Below are 20,777 nucleotides of genomic sequence, written 5' to 3'. Positions count from 1 at the left end.
ATATTCTGAAATATGTAAACACATTTGCTAGCAGCCAACTTGCTTGCACCAATCTTATGCAATTACATTAAAAAACAAAACTCCATCTCCCCTTAAAGTAATTCATTCATTACAATTACCATAAGAAGATTACAATAACTTACAGGCAGCCAGTTGTGTGTAACTGTAAAAACAATGATAAAAATTATTACAGTAACATTATTGGAAACTGTAAAATACAGGATGGAAACATACTGTACCATCTTATATATATCCTTTTTCACACTTTAGTCCAAATTTTCCTTGCGTCAAGGTGGTTTCGTTTACAAGCCTCCCTGAACAGTTCCTCATTGTGGGCCAGCAAGGAACTATACTGTATCTGTCGTGTTGGGGGGTGAAGGTATTGGCTAGTCTAAGCGTTGTTAGTGTTCCTGCCAGTCATAGAGCTATAAATATACTTACCTCACTTTGTTGATGTGCAGTGTATCACTGAGTACCTTACCACCTCACTCACTGAACTTGCAGCTTAACAACTGTAAGAGCAGACGCGTTTCCAATGCATTAACTAATTAGCATAATTCATTTAAATTGTATTGGTTTCTTAAATGTACTGAACTAAAATATAAAAGCAACATGCAACAATTTCAAAGATTTTACTGGGTTACAGTTCATATAACAGTTACAAGCATTTTTCTACAACTGCCATAACATCTGCTAAATATGTGAACAATAACATTTGATTAGAAGGAAATCAGTCAATTGAAGTAAACTCTTTAGGTCCTAATCTTTGGATTTCACATGACCGGAGAGGGGTGTAGTATGGGGACAATTTCACGCCATATGTATTGAATTTAAAATAAAATAAATTGTAAACATGAAAAATCAAGTTAAAAATGTTAACATATTTTTGTGAAAGGGTGAAATAATTGATATTGAAAAAAACAATTGAAATCTTTTCAGTTAAGCTTTCCCAACAACCAATCCTATTTAACCCATTTTGCCTATGCTCTTGCCTGCATTTACTACCTTTCGGTTACGCTACTCATATCTTTGCTTTCATTGGCAGTTTTTTGGATTGTGAGTTTTGGCTTCTTTCTTTATCATGAAGGGTTTAAAGCGAGGGGAAGACAATGAGTCTCCATTGGTCCACTAGTTTTAGAGTGACGGTTCATCTTAACCCAATCATGATACATGATATACAGGCTTTTTTTTCTATTGGCTACGTAACCAGAAGTTCTGACGTCACCACTACACGCCAAATCTTTCCCACAGTGGCCGCATGTTCTGAACATGGCGTACCAGTTACCAACACCTGCGCCGAACTTTGGGCAACAGGTCATTCGTATGTTTACCAAAGTAGTTACATGATTTGTCATTAAATGTACTAGATGGATACGCTTCTAATATCCTTACATTATTGACCCGTGACTGACAATTTTTAAGTACATTAGCTTAGTTGGCTGGCTATGGAGTCAGACTAGATAGCGAAATGGAATGAATCGCAAAACTGTATGCCTGTAACGTCACAGCTAGCCACTGCCAGCCATAGTGAAAGGTTTGCCCTGAGTGAATGTGTGTGTGAGAGAGAGTGAGATAAACCAGCGACAATCCTAAATAGCTATTCGCCTAACAATACCTGAAGCCAAGACCCAAACTTGCCTACCAACTGGTCAAATTACAATTTTCATATGTCCTCACAGGCGATAGGGAGGCACATTATGGAGAGGCTCCTATACAGATTGCAGTAAGCCATGCAAAGCCTGCCGCCTGCCCTGGATCTTGATTACTTACAGTTTGTCTGCACCAATGAGATTATATTTATCAGCTCACTAGCAAATTAAGTAGACTTGCAGGGTCTCTCCAAACTGTGTAACCTAGTCAATGCTGAAATGGAAGAAAGATGTGCCCCATCAATTTTTGTTGATGAGTTGTTGATGGTGAAATGGGACGTCCTAAACTTATTGTCAGAACAGCATCTTCGACAGCTGATTTGAAATGGATCTGCCTGTACCTTACATTGCCCAAATCAAATCACATTTTATTTGTCACATACACATGGTTAGCAGATGTTAATGCGAGTGTAGCGAAATGCTTGTGCTTCTAGTTCCGACAATGCAGTAATAACCAACAAGTAATCTAACCTAACAAATGATTGGCATCTCAATACAAACTGTCCAACGCAGAATGCAGGAATACGGAATCGCGTGAGGGGAACATACAGACGAGGAGCTGGACAATCTGGTGGCCACATTCAAGACAAGTTCACCACAATTAGTATGGTGAGAGGACATCTGAAAGCACTGGGTCACCAAGTCCAGTGGATGCAATTGTGGGACTCAATGCATCATGTCGATGCTGCAGGAAAGAATGACATGACTTGGAGGTGTTGTCAGATGAACATACTCGGTCCTCTTTCCCTCATACACGTGGACACCAACCACAAGTTGATCAGGTAAGCTTAGACCCCATTCAGCTTAGGGGTACACATTTAGTCCTATAACTCATAGCCCATACAATGCTGCCTCTGTATATTTCACTGCATGATGGCTGTATAGATTTGGCAAGTATATAAAACTGTCTAAAATGGTCTTTCAACAGATTTTGTGACAGACTGCTTCTCAAGAAAGGTAACCGATTGATCTCCCATGGTGTTTGAAGTTGGTCATGTTTGATTGACTCAACGTGGATAATCCAATGCTTGCTATTCATAATGGGTTTGAATTATACAACAGCACAGCTGTTTTTGTATACATGTGTTTATTTTTTTGTAATACCCAATATTCTATAGATCATGTATCTCGGTGCAGCAACTAACAACAAGCATCAACTGCCGTTGGTTTCTTCCTGGAGTCTGTAGAAAAACATGACTTTCCATTAACCTTTCTGGGACCGGGGGCAGTATTGAGTAGTTTGGATGAATATGGTGCCCTATGTCAACTGCCTTTTACTCAGGTCCAGAAGCTAGGATATGCATATGCATGGTAGTATTGGATAGAAAACACTCTAAAGTTTCCAAAACTGTTAAAATAATGTCTGAGTATAACAGAACTGATATGGCAAGGAAAATCCATCCAGGAAATGCTATTATTTTGAAATGGCTGTTTTCCATTGAAAGCCTAGCCACCATACAAAGACTTATGACTCAGTTCACGATCCCTATGGCTTCCACTACATGTGGCCAGTCTTTAGGCATAGTTTCAGGCTTTTACTCTGAAAAATTAGGGAGAAACACCACCTTCAATGAGTGGACAGTGGAAATTTCCAGAGATTAGCCTGCGCCTGACCGGGAGTGTGCCTTTCTTGTTTTTCTTTTCTATTGACGAATCTATTGTCCGGTTGAAATATGAACGATTATTTATGACAAAAACAACCTGAGGATTGATTATAAACATCGTTTGACATGTTTCTACAAACTTTTATGGTACTTTTTAGATTTTTCGTCTGCCTGCTGTGACCGCGCTTTGTGCCAATGGATTACTGAACAAAACGCACCAACAAAACTGAGGTTTTTGGACATAAAGAGGGACTTTATCGAACAAAACAAACATTTATGGTGTAACATGGAGTCTTGTGAGTGCAAGCATCTGAAGATCATCAAAGGTAAGTGATACGTTTTGTTGAATTGCGACTCCATTTTGTCTCTGAACTGACATTTTGCCTGTTTGATTGACGTAACTGCACTGTTTGCATTCAACCATATTCCCAGTCACCTTGCCGTGGTTAAAAGCGGTGGTTTGCGGCGCTTTCAATTTTGTGCGAATGCTGTTATCTGTCCACAGTTTTTGATTTGGGTAGGAATAGTCACAGAGGGAACAACATCCACTATACACTTCCTGATGAACTCAGTCACTGTGTCAGTGTATACGTCAATGTTATTCTCAGAGGTAACCCGGAACATATCCCAGTCCGCATGATCAAATATATCTTGAAGCATGGATTTTGATTGTTCAGACCAGCATTGAATAGACCTTAGCACGGGTACTTCCTGTTTGAGTTTCTGCCTATAAGACGGGTGAAGGATAATGGAGTCGTGATATGATTTGCCGAAGGAAGACGGGGGAGGGCCTTGTCCGCCTTTCTTCTTCCTATGGGGTTCTTTATTCCTGTCTGCACGATGTACTGAAAATCCAGCTGTCTGTATGGAAGGGGACAGTATATCCGGAGAGAGAGCCATGATTCCATGTAACAGAGTATGTTACAGTTAGCGAGTAAGGTACTCGACACAGTGGATGATGTGCACGCCTCCTGCGTCAGACTAGAAGTACACTCCGAATGCCTCTTCTACACCGGCGGCATCTTGGAGCAGCCTCTGGGATAAGTTCAATTGCCTTGTGGGCTACGACCAAAGGATCCAATATGGGGAAGTCCAATTTCTGGTTGGAATGCTGGTGAGTTGCACCGCTCTGATATCCTTATGTTATTTCCAGCTGTATGTAATGAAATAAAAAAACGTACTATGTTAATAATGTAAGAAATAACACACACAAAAAAAATGCAAAGTTGCTTAGGAGCTGGAAGCAGAGCTGCCCTGTCTACCGGCGCCATCTTAACACGAATGAGCGCCATTTTAACATGAATAAAAGTTAAAATACGTAATTTTAAAAACGTCTATTTGGGCCAAATAAAGGCAGGTCTAGACCACACCAAGAAAAGACATCCAGAGGCTTTGGTGTTGGTCCATGCTTACTGAGGTGTAGCCTACAGTGTTGCCTGAAAAGGAATTTTATGCATGGCCATCTACTTTGTAAGCCTATCGTTTGTAAAACACAAAAAAATATGATGTCTGGAAAGGACCAAAAAAAGACGTTCAAAAGACGTTGGCTCGTGCTTACTGGGTTGTAGCTTACCATGTCAGCCCACAATGGAATTTTATGAATGCCGATCCACGCGGTAGGCCCACCATTTGTAAAACAGGCGGTTGCATTGGAATTATTAGTCCTGATTCCTGTGACATATCAATTTGGCTATTTAAACTTTGAATATCAGCTACCCGACTTTATCATTAGTTATCGTGAGCCTATTTGCAATGTGTTTACACTGCGGGAAATGCAGAAGTATTTTTTATTTTTTGCCAAGATCAGCTTGTCCATAATTGATAGAAACAAACTTGAAACTGGTGATCATGACAATGGGGTAAAACTCCTGAACAACAGTTGTGATTGTCCATTAAACTTTGACCTGTACTGTTTTCAGGATATGTTGTTTGTTAACATAACAGCACATTGTTGTTGTTGTTGATTGGGAGCCATTAAGGTTAGGCTATTTGATCAGAGAAACATGCATGAAAAAAAGTGTTTGCCTCATTAAATTGACATATATTTTATCTCCAACCAGAAGCCATGGATTACAGGCATCATCCGCACTGAGCTAAAGGAAAGAGCTGCTGCTTTCAAGGAGCGGGACTCTAACCCGGAAGCTTATAAGAAATCCCACTATGCCCTCTAACGAACCATAAAAAATGCTAAGCATCAATACAGGACTAATATCGAGTAGTACTACACCGTCTCTGACGCTCGTCGGGTGTGGCAGGGCTTGCAAACCATTAGACTACAAGGGGAAGCACAGCCGAGAGCTGCCCAGTGACACAAGCTTACCAGACGAGCTAAACTGCTTCTATATTCGCTTTGAGGCAAATAACACTGAAACCTGCATGAGAGCACCAGCTGTACCGGTAGACTGTGATCACGCTCTCTGCAGCCGATGTGACTAAGACCTTTAGACAGGTCAACATTCACAAGGCCGCAGAGACAGACATATTACAAGGATGTGTACTGAGAGCATGCGCTGAACAACTGGCAAGTGTCTTCACTGACATTTTCAACCTCTCCCTGTTTGAGTCTGTAATACCAACATGTTTTAAGTAGACCGCTGTAGTGCCTGTGCCCAAGAACACTAAGGTAACGTGCCTAAATGACTACCGACCAGTAGCACTCACGTCTGTAGCAATGAAGCACTTTGAAAAGCTGGTCATGGCTCACATCAACACCATCATCACAGAAACCCTAGACCCATTCCAATTTGCATACATGGCTCACATCAATACCACCATCCCAGAAACCCTAGACCCACTCCAATCTGCATACCCCAACAGATCCACAAATGATGCAAACTCTATTGCACTCCACACTGCCCTTTACCACCTAGACAAAAGGAACACCTATGTGAGAATGCTATTCATTGACTACAGCTCAGCGTTCAACACCATAGTGCCCTCAACTCATCAATAAGCTAAGGACCCTGGGACTAAACACCTCCCTCTGCAACTGGATCCTGAACTTCCTGACGGGCTGCCCCCAAGTGGTAAGGGTAGGTCACAACACATCCGCCACGCTGATCCTCAACACAGGGTGCCCTTCATGGGTGTGTGCTCACCCCCCCCCCCCCCCCCCCCTGTTGTCCCTGTTCACTCATGACTGCCCGGCCAGGCACAACTCCAACACCATCATTAAATTTGCAGATGACACAACAGCCTGATCACCGACAGCAATGAGACAGCCTATAGGGAGGAGGTCAGATCTGGCCGTGTGGTGCCAGGACAACAACCTCTCTCTCAACGTGATCAAGACAAAGGAGATGATTGTGGACTATAGGAAAAAGAGGACCGAGCACGTCCCCATTCTCATCGACGGGGCTGCAGTGGAGCAGGTTGAGAGCTTCAAGTTCCTTGGTGTCCACATCACCAACAAACTAACATGGTCCAAGCACACCAGACAGTCGTGAAGCGGGCATATTCCCCCTCAGGAGACTGAAAAGATTTGTCAGGGGTCCTCAGATCCTCAAAAGGTTCTACAGCTGCACCATCGCGAGCATCCTGTCTGGTTACATCACTGCCTGGTATGGCAACTGCTCTGCCTCCGACCCCAAGACACTACAGAGGGTAGTGCGTACGGCCCAGTACATCACTGGGGCCAAGCTTCCTGCCATCCAGGACCTCTATGCCAGGCCGTGTCAGAGGAAGGCCCTAAAAATTGTCAAAGACTCCAGCCACCCTAGTCTGTTCCCTCTGCTACCGCACGGTAAGCGGTACCGGAACGCCCAGTCTAGGGCCGAGAGACTTCTAAACAGCTTCTACCCCCAGGCCATAAGACTCCTGAACATTTAGTCAAATGGCTACCCAGACTATTTGCATTGACCCCCCCCCCCCCCCCCCCCCCCCCCCCCCCCCGTCTCCTCACCACTGCCACTCTCTGTTGTCATCTATGCATGGTCACTTTAATTAACTCTACCTACATGTACATACTACCTCAAATAACCGGTGTCCCCGCACATTGACTCTGTACTGACACCCCCCTCCATATATTGTTATTTGTTACTGCTGCTCTTTAATTACTTGTTACTTTTATCTCTTATTCTTATCTGTTTTTTTAACTGCACTGTTGGTTAGGGGTTTGTAAGTAAGCATTTCACTGTAAGGTGAAAGGTTGTATTTTGCGCATGAGACAAATAAAATTGGATTTGATTTGAAAATACTTGCCTAAATCAGGGGTTCCCAAAACCATCTACCCCACCCCATGTGCTTGGGGATTTTTTATTTTACTTGTTAAGCCAAGGCCCAGGAGTAAACTCTGGTGGTTGGAAAACTCTGGCCTAATTGGCAAGGATGTAATATTGAAGGTGCAGCTTTTACCAAGGCAACCGCCGACTCAAATCAAAGACTCTATCAGTTCTCTGTTTACTTTTGCTGATATTTCTGTAGTCAAGTCAGTGTGTTCTATTTTGATTTGGTAAGCCATTGTCCGGGTGAGTATATTTCATGATCCCTTTTTGCTGCAACAACTTGCTAAAACAAGGAGCAACAACGTTTAGTCATGTTGTAAAGAGTCCATGTTACTGGGGAAAGCAACTGTTCTTTCCACAACACAAACTAAGCAATCCCAAAGAACTGAAATATACTTTTAAGGTGGAGAGGATGTTTTTTGTGGGAACCCTGGCCTAAATGGCAAGTGTAAAATGTTGAATGTGCTTTTTGCCTAGGTGATCTAAGACTTTAATCAGATGTGATGTTCTGTGTTTGCCGTTTACTGGTATTTCTCAGTCAAGTCAGTGTGCATTGTTTTGAATCAGCACTACTTGAGTATTTCAAATGTTTTGGGCAGCAGAAAAGTGTTCAATGCTTATTACAAAGTGTTATGTTTAATGCAAAGTTTACTTATTTATTTATTTATCTAAAATACTGTTGAGTTTACTAAGAGGACTTTTCCTGCAGAAGGGTAATTGTGGTGCCTCATTTTGTCTGCTTAACAATATCTGTTGTGTTTTTTTAATCTTTTCAAATCTCACCACTATTTGACCTCTTATTCATGATATACAGTTGAAGTTGGAAGTTTACATACACTTAGGTTGGAATCATTAAAACTTGTTCATCAACCACTCCACAAAGTTCTTGTTAACAAACTATAGTTTTGGCAAGTCGGTTAGGACATCTACTTTGTGCATGACACTAGCAATTCTTTTCAACAATTGTTTTACAAACAGATTATTTCCCTTATAATTCACTGTATCACAATTCCAGTGGGTCAGAAGTTTATATACACTAAGTTGACTGTGCCTTTAAACAGCTTGGAAAATTCCATAAAATTATTTAATGGCTTTAGAAGCTTCTGATAGGCTAATTGACACCATTTGAGTCAATTGGCGGTGTAGCTGCAGATGTATTTTAAGGCCTACCTTCAACCTCAGTGCCTCTTATAATGGGAAAATTAAATCAGCCAAGACCTCAGATTAAAATTTTTCGACCTCCACATCTGGTTCATCCTTGGGAGCAATTTCCAAACGCCTGAAGGTACCACATTCATCTGTACAATCAATAGTACTCAAGTATAAACACCATGGGACCACGCAGCCGTCATACCACTCAGGAAGGAGACGCATTCTGTCTCCTAGAGATGAATGTACTTTGGTGTGGAAAATGCAAATCCATCCCAGAACAACAGCAAAGGACATTGTGAAGATGCTGGAGGAAACAGATACAAAGGTATCTATATCCACATTAAAACGAGTCCTACATCGACATAACCTGAAAAGCCGCTCAGCAAGGAAGAAGCCACTGCTCAAAAACCGCCATTAAAAAAGCTAGACTACGGTTTGCAACTGAACATGTGGACAAGGATAGTACTTTTTGGAGAAATGTCCTCTGGTCTGATGAATCAAAAATAGAACTGTTTGGCCATAATGACCATCGTTATGTTTGGAGGAAAAAGGGTGAGGCTTGCAAACAGAAGAACACCATCCCAACCGTGAAGCACAGGGGTGGCAGCATCATGTTGTGGGGGTGCTTTGCTGCAGGAGGGACTGGTGCACTTCACAAAATTGATTGGCATCATTAGCAAGGAAAATTGTCGAAATATTGAAGCAAAATCTCAAGACATCAGTAAGGAAGTTTAAAGCTTGGTCGCAAAAGGGTCTTCCAAATGGACAATGACCCCAAGCATACTTCCAAAGTTGTGGTGAACTGACTTAAGGACAACAAGGTCAAGGTGTGGCCATCGCAAAGCCCTGACCTCAATCCCATAGAAAATCTGAGGGGCAGAACTGAAGAAGCGTCTGTGAGAAAGGATGCCTACAAAACTGACTCAGTTACACCAGCTCAGTCAAGAGGAACGGGCCAAAATTCACCCAACTTATTGTGGGAAGGTTGTAGAAGGCTACCCAAAACATTTGACCCAAGTTAACCCATTTTAAAGGCAATGCTACCACATACTAATTGGGTGTATATGAACTTCTGACCCACTGGGAATGTGATGAAATAAATATAAACTAAAATCAATAATTCTCTCTACTACTATTCTGACATTTCACATTCTTAAAATAAAATGGCGATCCTAACTGACCTAAGACAGGGAATATTTACTTGGATTAAATGTCAGGAATTGTGAAAAACTGAGTTTAAATATATTTGGCTAAGGTGTATGTAAACTTCTGACTTCAACTGTATATATCATTTGGCAATTTGGGTGAATTTTTAGAAGGATCAGAACCATCTTTGAAGATATCCCTCTAGTGGTGTGGGGACTGTGCTTTGGCAAACTGGGTGGGGTTATATCTTGCCTGGTTGGGCCTGTCCGGGGGTATCGTCGTACAGGGTCACAGTGTCTCCCGACCCCTCCTGTCTCAGCCTCCAGTATTTATGCTGCAATAGTTTGTGTCGGGGTGCTAGGGTCAGTCTATTATGTGGAGTATTTCTCCTGTCTTATCTCATATCTTGTGTGAATTTAAGTATGTTCCCTCTAATTCTCTCTGCCTCCCCTCCCAGAGGACCTGAGTCCTGGGAACTTGCCTCATGACTACCTGGCCTGATGACTCTTTGCTGTCCCCAGTCCACCTGGTTGTGCTGCTGCTCCAGTTTCAACTGTTTTGACTGTGGCTATGTAAACCTGACCTGTTCACCAGACGTGCTATCTTGTCCGGGACCTGCTGTTTTCGACTCTCTCTCTCTCTCTCTCTACCGCACCTGCTGTCTCTAACTCTGAATGCTCAGCTATGAAAAGCCAACTGACATTTACTCCTGAGGTGCTGACCTGTTGCACCCTCTACAACCGCGGTGATTATTATTATTATTTGACCCTGTTGGTCATCTATGAACGTTTGAACATCTTGGCCATGTACTGTTATAATCTCAACCCAGCATAACCAGAAGAGGACTGGCCACCCCTCCGAGCCTGTTTCCTCTCTAGGTTTCTTCCTAGGTTCCTGCCTTTAGCGAGTTTTTCCTAGCCACCATGTTTCTATATCTGCATTACCTGCTGTTTGGAGTTTTAGGCTGGGTTTCTGTATCACACTCTGTGACATCAGCTGATGTAAATGGGATTTATAAATGAATTAAATTGATTGATCTGCTTTCAATCCACCTTCATGGAGAAGCTAAACCAGTACACTCCAATACTGTTCTACTTGAGGAGGTTGTTGAACCAAATGGGCAGGAAAGGCTACAAAGGCCCTATCCCAAATCGTCCCCTAAACCCTAAGCACTTGTGAAGATCTGAGAGGATTTGGTTGGTATACACAAATGGTGTAACTACAACCTAGGGAGGCAAGGTGTAATTATCAGATTGATAACAGCTGTCCAATCTTCTCAGTTCTCCACAAGTGCAGTGTCCAGTTTGGGTGATTTAAAAAAAAAAAAATTATTTCACCTTTATTTAACCAGGTAGGCTAGTTAAGAACAAGTTCTCATTTACAACTGCGACCTGGCCAAGAAAAAGCAAAGCAGCGCGACACAAACAACAACAGTTACACATGGAATAAACAAACACAGTCAACACAATAGAAAAAGTATATATACAGTGTGTGCAAATGAGGTAAGGCAATAAATAGGCCATAGTGGCAAAATAATTACAATTTAGCAAGTAAACACTGGAGTGATAGATGTGCAAAAAGATACTGGGGTGCAAAGGAGCAAAAAATAGAAGAAATAATAATAACAGCATGAGGATGAGGTATTTGAATGGGCTATTTACAGATGGGCTATGTACAGGTGCAGTGATCTGCGAGCTGCTCTGACAGCTGGTGCTTGAATTTAGTGAGGGAGAAATTAGTCTCCAGCTTCAGTGATATTTGCAATTCGTTCCAGTCATTGGCAGCAGAGAACTGGAAGGAAAGGCGGCCAAAGGAGGAAATGGCTTTGGGGGTGACCAGTGAAATAGACCTTCTGGTGCGCGTGCTATGAGTGGGTGCTGCTATGGTGACCAGTGAGCTGAAATAAGGCGGGGCTTTACCTAGCAAAGGGGACCTGGAGCCAGTGGGTTTGGCGACAAATATGAAGCGAGGGCCAGCAAACGAGAGCATACAGGTCACAGTGGTGGGTAGTGTATGGGGCTTTGGTGACAAAACGGATGGCACTGTGATAGCAAATTGGATGCAGTCTAAGTAGAGTGTTGGAGGCTATTTTGTAAATGACATTGCCGAAGTCAAGGATCGGTAGGATAGTCAGTTTTACCAGGTTATGTTTGGCAGCATGAGTGAAGGATGCTTTGTTGCGAAATAGGAAGCTGATTCTAGATTTAATTTTAGATTGGAGATGCTTAATGTGAGTATGGAAGGAGAGTTTAGAGTCTAACCAGACACCTAGAATATGTGGACAACTACAAATACATAAGTCAGTACCGTCCAGAGTAGTGATACTGGACGGACGGGCAGGTGCGGGCAGCGATCGGTTGAAGAGCATGCATTTAGTTTAACTTGCATTTAAGAGCAGTTGAGGCCACGGAAGGAGAGTTGTATGGCATTGAAGCTCGTCTGGAGGTTAGTTAAGACAGTGTCCAAAGAAGGGCCAGAAGTATACAGAATGGTGTCGTCTGCGTAGAGTTGGATGAGAGAATCACCAGCAGCAAGAGCGACATCATTGATATATACAGAGAAAAGAGTCGGCCTGAGAATTGAACCCTGTGGCACCCCCATAGAGAGTGCCAGAGGTCCGGACAACAGGCACTCCGATTTGACACACTGAACTCTGTCTAAGAAGTAGTTGGTGAACCAGGCGAGGCAGTCGTTTGAGAAACCAAGGCTGTTGAGTCTGACGATAAGAATGTGGTGATTGACAGAGTCGAAAGCCTTGGCCAGGTCGATAAATACAGCTGCACAGTATTGTCGCTTATCGATGGCGGTTATGATATTGTTTAGGACCTTGAGTGTGGCTGAGGTGCACCCATGAACAGCTCGGGAACCGGATTGCATAGCGGAGAAGGTACGGTGGGATTCGAAATGGTCGGTGATCTGTTTAACTTGGCGTTCAAAGACCTTAGAAAGGCAGGGTAGGATAGATATAGGTCTGTAGCAATTTGGGTGTAGAGTGTCTACCCCTTTGAAGAGAGGGATGACTGCGGCAGCATTCCAATCGTTGGGGATCTCAGACGATACGAAAGAGAGGTTGAACATGCTAGTAATAGTGGTTGCACTAATTTCGGCTAATTAAATCATTTTAGAAAGAGAGGGTCCAGATTGTCTATCCCAGCTGATTTGTAGGGGTCCAGATTTTGCAGCTCTTTCAGAACATCAACTATCTGGATTTGGGTGAAGAAGAAAGGCTTGGGCAATGGGGGACATTTTTGGGCAAGTTGCTGTGAGGGATGCAGGGCTGTTGACAGGGGTAGCCAGGTGGAAAGCATAGCCAGCCGTTGAAAAATGCTTATTGAAATTCTCAATCATCGTGGATTTATTGGCTGTGACAGCGTTTCCTAGCCTCAGTGCAGTGGGCAGCTGGGAGGAGGTACTCTTTTTCGCCATGGACTTTTTCTACAGTGTCCCAGAACGTTTTGGAGTTTGTGCTACAGGATGCAAATTTCTGTTTGAAAAGGCTAGACTTTGCTTTTCAAGCTGCCTGTGTATATTGGTTCCTAACTTCCCTGAGAAGTTGCATATCGTGGGGGCTATTCGATGCCAATATAGTACGCCACAGGATGCTTTTGTGCTGGTCATGTGCAGTCAGGTCTGGAGTGAACCAAGGGCTATATCTGTTCCTGGTTCTACTTTTTTTTTTTTAATGGGGCATGCTTATTTAAAATGGTGAGGAAAGCACTTTTTAAAGAACAACCAGGCGTCCTCTACTGATGGAATAAGGTTAATATCCTTCCAGGATGCCTGGGCCAGGTCGATTAGAAATGCCTGCTCGCTGAAGTGTTTTAGGGAGCGTTTGACAGTGATGAGGGGTGGTCGTTTGACCGCAGACCCATTACAGACGCAGGTAATGAGGCAGTGATCGCTGAGATCCTGGTTAAAGACAGCAGAGGTGTATTTGGAGGGCAGGTTGGTTAGGATGATATCTATGAGGGTGCTCTTGTTTACGGATTTGGGGTTGGACCTGGTAGGTTCATTGATAATTTTTGTGAGATTGAGGGCATCAAATCAAATCAAAGTTTATTTTTCACGTGCGCTGAATACAACAGATGTAGACCTTACAGTGAAATGCTTACTTACAGGCTCTAACCAATAGTGCAAAAAATGTATTAGGTGAACAATAGGTAGGTAAAGAATTAAACAACAGTAAAAAGACAGGCTATATACAGTAGTGAGGTAATAAAAGTAGTGAGGCTACATACAGACACCGGTTAGTCAAGCTGATTTGAGGAAATATGTTCATGTAGATATGGTTAAAGGGACTATGCATATATGATGAACAGAGTAGCAGTAGCGTAAAAGAGGGGTTGGCGGGTGGTGGGTGGAACACAATGCAGATAGCCCGGTTAGCCAATGTGCAGGAGCACTGGTTGGTCAACCCAATTGAGGTAGTATGTACATGATTGTATAGTTAAAGTGACTATGCATATATGAAAAACAGAGAGTAGTAGCAGCAGTGTAAAAATAGGTGTTGGGGGGGCAGACAATGCAAATAGACAATGCAAATAGTGATTACCTGTTCAGCAGTCTTATGGCTTGGAGGTAAAAACTGTTGAGAAGCCTTTTTGTCCTAGACTTGGCACTCCGGTACCGCTTGCAATGTGGCTATAAAGCTTAGATTGTAGGATGGCCGGGGTGTTAAGCATGTCCCAGTTTAGGTCACCTAACAGCACGAGCTCTGAAGATAGATGGGGGGCAATCAATTAACATATGGTGTCCAGGGCACAGCTGGGAGCAGAAGGTGGTCTATAGCAAGCGGCAGCGGTGAGAGACTTGTTTCTGGAAAGGTGGATTTTTAAAAGTAGAAGCTCAAATTGTTTGGGCACAGACCTGGATAGTAAGACAGAACTCTGCAGGCTATCTCTGCAGTGGATTGCAACTCTGCCCCCTTTGGCAGTTCTATCTTGTCGGAAAGTGTTATAGTTAGAGATAGACATTTCAGGGTTGCTGGTGGCCTTCCTAAGCCTGGATTCAGACACGGCTAGGACATCCGGGTTGGCAGAGTGTGCTAAACCAGTGAATAAAACAAACTTAGGGAGGAGGCTTCTAATGTTAACATGCATGAAACCAAGGCTTTCACGGTTACAGAAGTCAACAAATGAGAACGCCTGGGGAATGGGAGTGGATCTAGGCACTGCAGGGCCTGGATAAACCTCTACATCAATAGAGGAACAGAGTAGGATAAGGGTATGGCTAAAGGCTATAAGAACTGGTTGTCTAGTGCGTTCGGAACAGAGAGTAAAAGGAGCAGGTTTCTGGGCGTGGTAGAAAAGATTCAAGGCATAATGTACAGACAAATGTATGGTAGGATGTGAATACAGTGGAGGTAAACCTAGGCAGTGAGTGACGATGAAAGAGGTGTTGTCTCTAGAGACACCATTTAAAGCAGGTGAGGTCACCACATGTGTGGGAGGTGGAACAAAAGGTTTAGCTAAGGCATATTGAGCAGGGCTTGGGGCTCTACAGTGAAATAAGGCAATAATCACTAACCAAAACAGCAATGGACAAGGCTTATTGAAATTAGGGAGAGGCATGCGTAGCCGAGTGATCATAGAGGTCCAGTGGGTAGCTAGTCAGGCTGGAGACAAGATGATTCAGACAGCTAGCGGACCGGGGTTAGTAGGCTATCAGAAGGGCCTTAGAGGGACGTCGCAGCGGAAGAAGTCTGTTGTAGCCCCCTCGTGAGGTTACGTCGGCAGACCAGTCATGATGGCTCAGCAGGGCTCCGTGTAGTAAAAGGGTCCAGGCCAAATGGCAAAATAGGTATAGCAGCCCAAGAAATTGGCTGATGGACCTCTTCAGCTAACAGTCCGATATGCTCTAGACAGCTAGCGAGCCGCGGCTAGCAGATGGTCATTCAGGAGACGTAGCGACGGAGGAGCTTGTTTTAAAACCCCCTCGGGCGGATTACGTCGATAGTCCAGTCGTGATGAATCGGCGGGGCTCCGTATCGGCAGTAAAAGGGGTCCAGGCCAATTGGCAAAATAGGTATTGTAGCCCAAGGAGTGGGTGATGATAATCTTCATCTAGCTGGGAGATGGGGCTAGCATAGGCTAGCTCCAGGCTAATTGGTGCTTGCTTCGGGACAGCGACATTAGCCAGGAGTAGCCACTCGGATAGCAGCAAGTTAGCTGCGATAATCCAGGTGAAAAGGTTCCGAGCTTGCAGTAGGAGTCCGGAGATATGGAATAGAAGAAGTCCGATATGCTCTGGGTTGAATCGCGCTGTGGAGACTGACAGGAGTTGTCCGGGCTAAAGGTTAGCTGATGACCGCTAGCAGTGGCTAGCTGATTACTAGCTAGCTGTCTTTTGGGGATTCCGGTTCTAAAGTAAAGAAAATTGCAGATCCATACCACATCGGGTGAGGCGGGTTTAAAAAATATTTTAAAAAATATATGCGAAGAAGATGTAAAAAGATATATACACGGGACACGATTAGACGAACACAAGACGCCCGACTGCTACGCCATCTTGGATGCTTTTGTTGTTGATGCGTTGGTATCAGGCCTAAATTTGCCTGCTCATATTTGCTTAAAATCACATGAATATTATTACAACATTAACATTCATTAAAACCATGTATTTTTTTTTATAACGCATGACGTTTTCACATATGTTGATTTTTGGGAAGCTGCTAGAGGACAACTGAGGTTGAAAAGTGATCATTTCCCTTATGTTGACTTTGCCACTGAAACGTAATTATTTTGCCAGTTGTTTTCTCTTGCAGAAACACATTGCAATTAAAATAGAAAATCTGCAATGAAAGTGAAGTTTCAAAGGTCCTCTGATGTTTGTTACTTTTATGCATATTCCCATGTAGGTGTTGTTGCATCAAACAACAAATTTTGAGTAAATTATCCAGAGTAAATTGAGATCCAATTTACAATAACAGTTCTGTAAATGATCAAGTTAAATCTAACCAATTTGAGATGCTGTAAGTAGTTAGCACTTAATATATTGTTAATGAAACCCTAAAAGCAAAGTATATTATACATAAAAAATACCTCATGTTGGAAATACTCAAAAAGCTGATGCAAACAGTTGCTTCAATCGTTTTAAGTTTGTTTATGCTGTATCCAGTGCATATAAACGTTGATTTGTTTTGATGTGGCGTATAAGCCTAAGTGTCACAAGCTACTTAGTTGATTTATTGAATCTCCCACCGCCCAGTCCCTAGCCACGTTTTTCCTTACTGTGACGGTGATATCAGATAGGATCTGTATGGCCTGTTTACAATGAGATAGTTTAGATGGTTTTAAACTCCAGCAACAGAACTGATACCTAACTGACAACCATCTGTCAGTAAGTTATTGTAAAACGGCCAGAAACTGCTAGTAACTAACTTTGTTTTTTACATTAGCTTACACACTAATAGTGATACTTGAGGCACACTCAGTGAAACCATTATCTCATGTACCTAACCTTTAGCCCAAGTCTGTAAAACAGCAAGCACATTATCTGCTTTACACTCAGTTTGCATTTGTAAAACACACTTTTTGCAAAACACTAAACACAGTTCTCTACATTAGACACATCATTCAAAACTAACAGGTCTTGTGTTTCGTTTTGAAAACACTGCCATTCCAAATGCCACACTCATTTACCGATTACCTACACCCAGTGCTCACGTGTGAAAACACATAGCTATTTTCTACACTTAGAAATCAGAGCTTGAGCACTATAAATAGGCTTCAGGTTGACTTGAAAAAGATTGAAATTTCAATCAAATCCTCCGGATTGTTTTTCAAAGGAAGATATCACATCTCTAACAACATGACGGTTTTGTCAGGAGCACTATGGTGAATATGTCTTATGAATAAGGAGCACTATGGTGAATATGTCTTATGAATAAGGAGCACTATGGTGAATATGTCTTATGAATAAGTTACTCATAACAACAGACATAACATTGTCCCCTCCTATTGTAGTTCTGTAATGATGGGCTTTTATTTGGAAAAATACTTATGAATGATAATGAATAAATGTGTTATGAAGGTGTTAGAACTGGTTTCATTAAGTTGAACTACGTTGTCTTGAGCGAGTGAGCGAGAATGAGAATTGCTTGTTGTCATTGAATTGATGTAAATGACGAGTCTCATTTGAATTTCCTGCAGCACAGAAAAATGATCTGTGACAACAGAGTGATCAAATTAGAAAATGACATGAAATGTTTGATGTAAACTTCCTTCAAGATGAGATCATATGTGCATACAACACAAAATCAATAAAATATATCATATTATTGTTGTATAGGGTGAAGAAATGGCCTAATACATTGGCTACGGTTACTGCTACTATTATAATACATTCACAAATAAAAAATAAAGAAAAGAGAACTACATTTTAGTCAATGCTGATAGTATATTTCAACACCAGATATTGATAAATAATTCATGTAATTGTAGTTTTCAAGAGGTATGTTATATCTTAAATCTTGATTAAATCTAATTTCTTAAATCCATCCAACCCTTAACAGATTAGAACATACTCACATTCAAGAAATATATCTAAAAAATGACATCTCAGAGCTCTTAGAAACTAATATGAAAATCTATCACAAAAGCCTTTAATTTAATCACATAAAAAGGAAGTAATGTCAAAATGGTTTACATACCCCAGAAGGAAGATTATTCCAGCAATGAAAAGCAGAACATATGGCTTAATAAAGCGCATTGTTCCTCCAATATTGTCACAAAAGGATTTAGTTGATCCTATTAATGCTGGTCACAAGTACGACAGTAGATAAATCGATCACCAGTCATGTAAATCAATCCTTGTCTGGATTTAGGACCCTGTAAAATATGTTTGATATCAGTTTAAACTGGTGGGACAGGCAAAATGTGTGTGTGTGTGTGTATTTTGTGTAGCCTATAATGAGGGAGTGGTTGATGTTGTGGCTGTGCTTCCTCCTTTGGCTCTTTCCTTTTTTCGTTCTCTTTGGTTGATTCTCAAATAACTCCCCTCCCCTCACCCCTTCATTTACACGTTCAGGCACGCCTCTTTGTCATACGCAGAAGCAGGGTGGGGTTAGCAGGAGGCTGGATTTAGGAACACACGGACAACACGGAGTGCGCAGACAGGCGTGTGAAGGCCAGCACGGGAGAGATGAACAGAGGCAACTGCTGTCTGTGTTGCTTCTGTTCATATAATCTCAGACATAAATTACTGCAGTTTAAGACCATCCATAGAAGGTACTATAAACTAGTTAAACTGAATATCTTGCACTTCAGTATTCTTCTGGAGTTGTAAAACACACAAAAGGGGACATAATTGTATGTGTTATGGTCTTGTGAAGGTTGGCTGAATTCTGGCAAAGACTATGTCTACAGATTCTCCCTGTTTTTTTTTTCTTGGAAATGTTGATACTGGAGACTGTTATCAGAAGAAACTGTGTAACCTAGCATTTATAGCGGCTAATAAATGCATTTCTATTCATTTGAAGGTTGGTTATCCTCCCACAATGTCACAATGGATGGCAGAAATGTCAAGTTATGTATCACTAAATTTAATTTATTACAAGATTAAGGGTACACTGTGCAACTTTCATAAGGTCTGGATTCCTTATATGGAATACTGTATGACAAAAGGAGTTGGTATTGAAAACATGACCACGTCAGGGGAGATACCTATTTAGGCAATCCTTAGCTGCTGGACTGCTCAGTCCTGGCCCTGGGGGTCTGCCGTACTGTTGGTTGTCACTCTGGCCTTGGCCTAATAGACCTGAAACCGATAATGAGCGTTTCCTAAAGCTGAGTGGGGTGTGTTGTGATGGGGCGCTGCAGGGCCGGTCACCCCTAGAGACAGGATGGGGTGACCCAGCCACAGTGTGTGCAAGTAAAAAGAGCTCTGCAGTATATGGAGGATGCACTGTTTCTGTGTGTTAATGTGTAGGAGGTTTATGTCTGTTTTTATTAAACTTTTGATTTCCAAACCTTTGAGACGTGGGAAGGAAGAAAAAAGATGGGAAGGAAGTTGTGTTGGGGAGAGAGAGTTGAGTTATTGACTAGACTGGGAGTGGTGCAGGCGGCTCGGGCTGACATTTGATATAGAAGATGTCTTAATAACGACAATCAAAAGGTAAGTCTTTGTACTTTATTTGTAAGAGTTGTTCATTTGTTACGCTGTTGGTTAAAGCTGTAGCACAATATTGATTATTGAATTATCATTGATCTAGTTCAGTCTTATCAATCAATTAAACATATTCAATAACGATCTCTTTGTCATGCCCTGACCTTAGAGAGCCTTTATATGTCTCTATTTGGTTTGGTCAGTGTGTGATTTGGGGTGGGCATTCTATGTTTTGTTTTCTATGTTTCTTTATTTCTATGTTTTGGCTGGGTATGGTTCTCAATCGGGGACAGCTGTCTATCGTTGTCTCTGATTGGGAACCATACTTAGGTATCCCTTTTCCCTCCTTTCAGTGTGGGAAGTTGTCGTTCTTTGTGGCACTATAGCCCTTAAGCTTCACGGTTGTTTTTCGTTGGTTGTTTTGTTGGCGACATTTTAAATAAAAAGAGCTACGCTCACTACGCTGCACCTTGGTCTTCTTCCAGCATCGTCCGTGACAGAACTTCCCAATTAAAAAGGACCACGCAGCGTGGTAAAAAGGAGGACTGGACATGGGATGACATCCTGGATGGCAAAGGATCCTGGACATGGGAGGAGATCCTGGCCGGAAGGGATCGCCTTCCATGGGAACAGGTGGAAGCAGCCAGGAAGGCGGAGGCAGCTGGTAAAGGGGCCCATCGTTACGAGGGAACAGGGCTGGCAAGGAAGCCCGAGAGGCAGCCCCCCGCCCCCCCCCCCCCCCCCCCCCCCCCCCCAAAAAAAAAAAAAAATTGGGGGGGCACACGGGGAGATTGGCGGAGTCAGGTTATAGACCTGAGCCAACTTCCGTGCTTACCGTGGCGAAAAGTGTTACACAAATCTAAATATATTTTACCGTTGAGATTCTTCAATGTAGCCAC

At 42.5% G+C, this 20,777-nt stretch overlaps 1 protein-coding gene across 1 annotated transcript in view; it reads right to left on the bottom strand.

Annotated features, from left to right (window-relative positions):
- The window catches only part of LOC129828172 (globoside alpha-1,3-N-acetylgalactosaminyltransferase 1-like), a 29,957-nt gene extending 11,253 nt beyond the window's left edge, over positions 1-18,704 (bottom strand). The window contains exon 1 of the mRNA XM_055889462.1: positions 18,425-18,704. Coding sequence (XP_055745437.1) covers positions 18,425-18,483 — 59 coding nt within the window. The 5' untranslated portion in view covers positions 18,484-18,704. The remainder of the gene's footprint in view (positions 1-18,424) is intronic.
- Between the last annotated feature and the right edge of the window lie 2,073 nt (positions 18,705-20,777).

The sequence above is a fragment of the Salvelinus fontinalis genome, chromosome 2 (assembly GCF_029448725.1).
Source record: "Salvelinus fontinalis isolate EN_2023a chromosome 2, ASM2944872v1, whole genome shotgun sequence".
NCBI classification, from domain to species: Eukaryota; Metazoa; Chordata; class Actinopteri; order Salmoniformes; family Salmonidae; genus Salvelinus; species Salvelinus fontinalis.
This window is presented reverse-complemented; position numbering and strand designations above follow the sequence as displayed.